The sequence below is a fragment of the Aulonocara sp. 'chitande type north' Nkhata Bay genome, linkage group LG20, assembly GCF_057382095.1.
Source record: "Aulonocara sp. 'chitande type north' Nkhata Bay isolate Kocher_YH1m ecotype deep benthic linkage group LG20, A_spYH_male_GT1.1, whole genome shotgun sequence".
Lineage (NCBI taxonomy): Eukaryota > Metazoa > Chordata > Actinopteri > Cichliformes > Cichlidae > Aulonocara > Aulonocara sp. 'chitande type north' Nkhata Bay.
The window spans coordinates 29407001-29409596 of NC_141363.1; the positions used below are offsets into that span (position 1 = coordinate 29407001).

General features: G+C 36.1%; 1 protein-coding gene across 1 annotated transcript; it reads right to left on the reverse strand.

Annotated features, from left to right (window-relative positions):
- Positions 1 to 914: 914 nt before the first annotated feature.
- Positions 915 to 2121, reverse strand: LOC147305883 (G2/M phase-specific E3 ubiquitin-protein ligase-like). The gene is made up of 4 exons (XM_086278944.1): positions 2115 to 2121; positions 1785 to 2008; positions 1296 to 1496; positions 915 to 1181 (listed from the first exon to the last, which is right to left on the reverse strand). Exons 1-4 carry the CDS (start codon positions 2119 to 2121, stop codon positions 972 to 974), a joined length of 642 nt encoding a protein of 213 aa, XP_086135070.1. The 3' UTR covers positions 915 to 971.
- Positions 2122 to 2596: the final 475 nt, after the last annotated feature.

Sequence of the window (2596 nt, forward strand, 5' to 3'; positions counted from 1 at the left end):
GTATAACAGTGAAAATTATCAACACGGAACAGTCAGTCTTTAAATCAATTCACAAGATTATCTACAGTATTGTGCTAATCATTGTAAAGTTACAATAGTCTTAATAAATGTTGCTGTTAGATGTCTAAGTAATCCTGGCCTGTTCTACAAAGCATGTTTAGTATACTCTGTGCATAAACTGTTTTGAAATGTCCTTGTTTAAAAAAAGAAAAAGCTTAATAAAATTATTAATTGTATTACACCAGTGACTTTATTGATTTGTTGTTGAAAATACAGAGTTAGCATTTTTATAAATCTATTGAAGCTTTGAAAATTATTACATTTCAACATTAAATGCAGTCAGAATTTATTTCAACTATCTTGTAAGAAGCAAAGTTACTTGAAACTACAACTAATGAACAGGATTAGAGTTAACAAACCCACCATTTTAATTTCACTTTTTTGGAACATGTTTAGATGGTGCTGAATAAAGCTCCATTCATGAGTGCTACTAAGAAGCAGTAATGAAAAGCATCATCATCAGCCATTGTTGTTTCATTCACAAAAAACTGAAGCTCATTTGCACATGTGTGTGCAATCGGGAGATGTTTGCTTTCATCGTGAATGAATGTTATTTTAGGAGCTGGTTGAAAACCTATGGCTGGAACCTTGCTGCTCCCGGTGGAAAAAGCCAAGATGTGACCAGGCCTCAAAGCTTTCACAAATGCCTCTTCATCCTTGATAAGAGTCCTTTCTCCAAGTGAGTCTCTCAGCTCTTTATCTAAAACCTTAACCTGGGGACACTAAAATAGTTAAAGCTTGAGCTAACAACTAAATGATGGCTAATGTTTTTATAAAAAATACAGAGGTTTTGTCTTTGCCTTGCTTGTCAGTTGTAAGCTATCATACATCTTTATTCCTGTTTTGTGTGTGCGCATGTGACATAAAAAGTTTTACTTTAGTGTCCCGAATTGTTTCATGGCCAGACTACATTATGTGAATTTCTGCTTACTTTCGACACACTGGAGAAATTCCCGAAATTTGACCACCATCAGCTCCTCTCTAACTCTTCTGTTGCTCCCAAGGACAGAATAGCTTGGCCTGAGAACCCCAGCAATTAAACTGGCTGTCAGATCTTTGTCCTCCCCCGATAGGTCAAGCAGAACGCGCAAACTGGGGTTCTCTCTCAGGAGTGATAAAATCTAGACAGAAAAGTTTAAATAATGGTTAAATTCCCGTTTTAAATACAAAAAGTAGCTCACTCTAAATGATTATAAAATAATGACCAATTGATACAGAAAAAAAATAAATCTCACTCCATAGTAGGACAAGCCATCAGTTAGTTGATCGAAACAGCTTTGCCGTTGCAGAACTGCAAGGTATAGAGCTGCATTTTTCACGAACAGATCTTTATTGGCCATGGTGACTGTGAGGGGAAGACCTTCAACTTGATATCGCCATGAGTCGCAGCAGCTGACTGCTTCCTCCAAATCATGTTGAGTTGTTGCATTTACAACCTAAATATTTAAGAAAAACACTTTAAATGTTTGTTTTTTTTACCAGTGTACACAAATACTGCAGATGGTTCATTTTAAAATGGACTCGAAACGGGGTTTTTTTGGTTTATTTGGCTGTATTTCACCAATAATTTTTTTTTTTAACAAAAAGGAAACAAATTGAAAATATAATACATGGAATTGCCTCTAATAACCAAAAGTGTATTTATTATATAGTATAAAAGAAGACCAGAAGACTTGTGAATATAGGAAATATTACAATATTGTTGTTATAATATTGCAATTCACCTTTTTCAGATTCTCTATTAACTCTGGGTCACCTATATTATCCGGTGTTAGGTGTACTTGAAGAATGTCTCCTGACACAATGTAGTCTACTACATGTGGAGAGAGAAAGGCAGGTGCTTCTCCACCTTGCACTATTATCGTGGACAACATCCTGCCAATGGTTCGATATACTCCATTTTGCAAGTCTAGGATGTTAAATTTCAGTGTGCATCCATTTGGTGTAGCTGAAAAATAACACACAAAAAAGTATATTCTGTACAGACCCCAAACTGATATCTTGAGATTGACAGACAAAAATGTATTACTTTTTTTTTACTGTCTCAGACACACAGAACATAACAGATTTATTATCTGTAGTCATTTATTAACTTGTTAATGTTCTGTCAAACAATGTTCAGATCAGGTGGTTGTTGCGTTTGTAACATTATAAAAACGAGTGTCGTCAACAAGCCTTTAGGCCTTGAGTAAGTAAGTTAGTTAGTTTGTCTATGAAATCATATTACCTTCAAAAGCACCACTGTTCTGAAAGATGGCCTTCACCAGTAAACGGAAAAACTCCCGCCTTGGCCCCCCAAGGTCAGCAGCATCTTCCTCTGTATCATGTTCATCGCTTGCAAATGTGACATAAAGCATCTCACAGCTTTCTGCAAACTTGGGTCTCTTGAACTGACGCAAAGCAGTCGACCACACATTGGCTCGACTGATATGGAGTTGTCTTGTTCCTGGTGTAATGACTTTCTCACTATGAGCTCTAAGAAGACCTTCAATTTCTTCTTTGCTGAGCTTCTTAAAAGACCTATATAAAAAAGGGA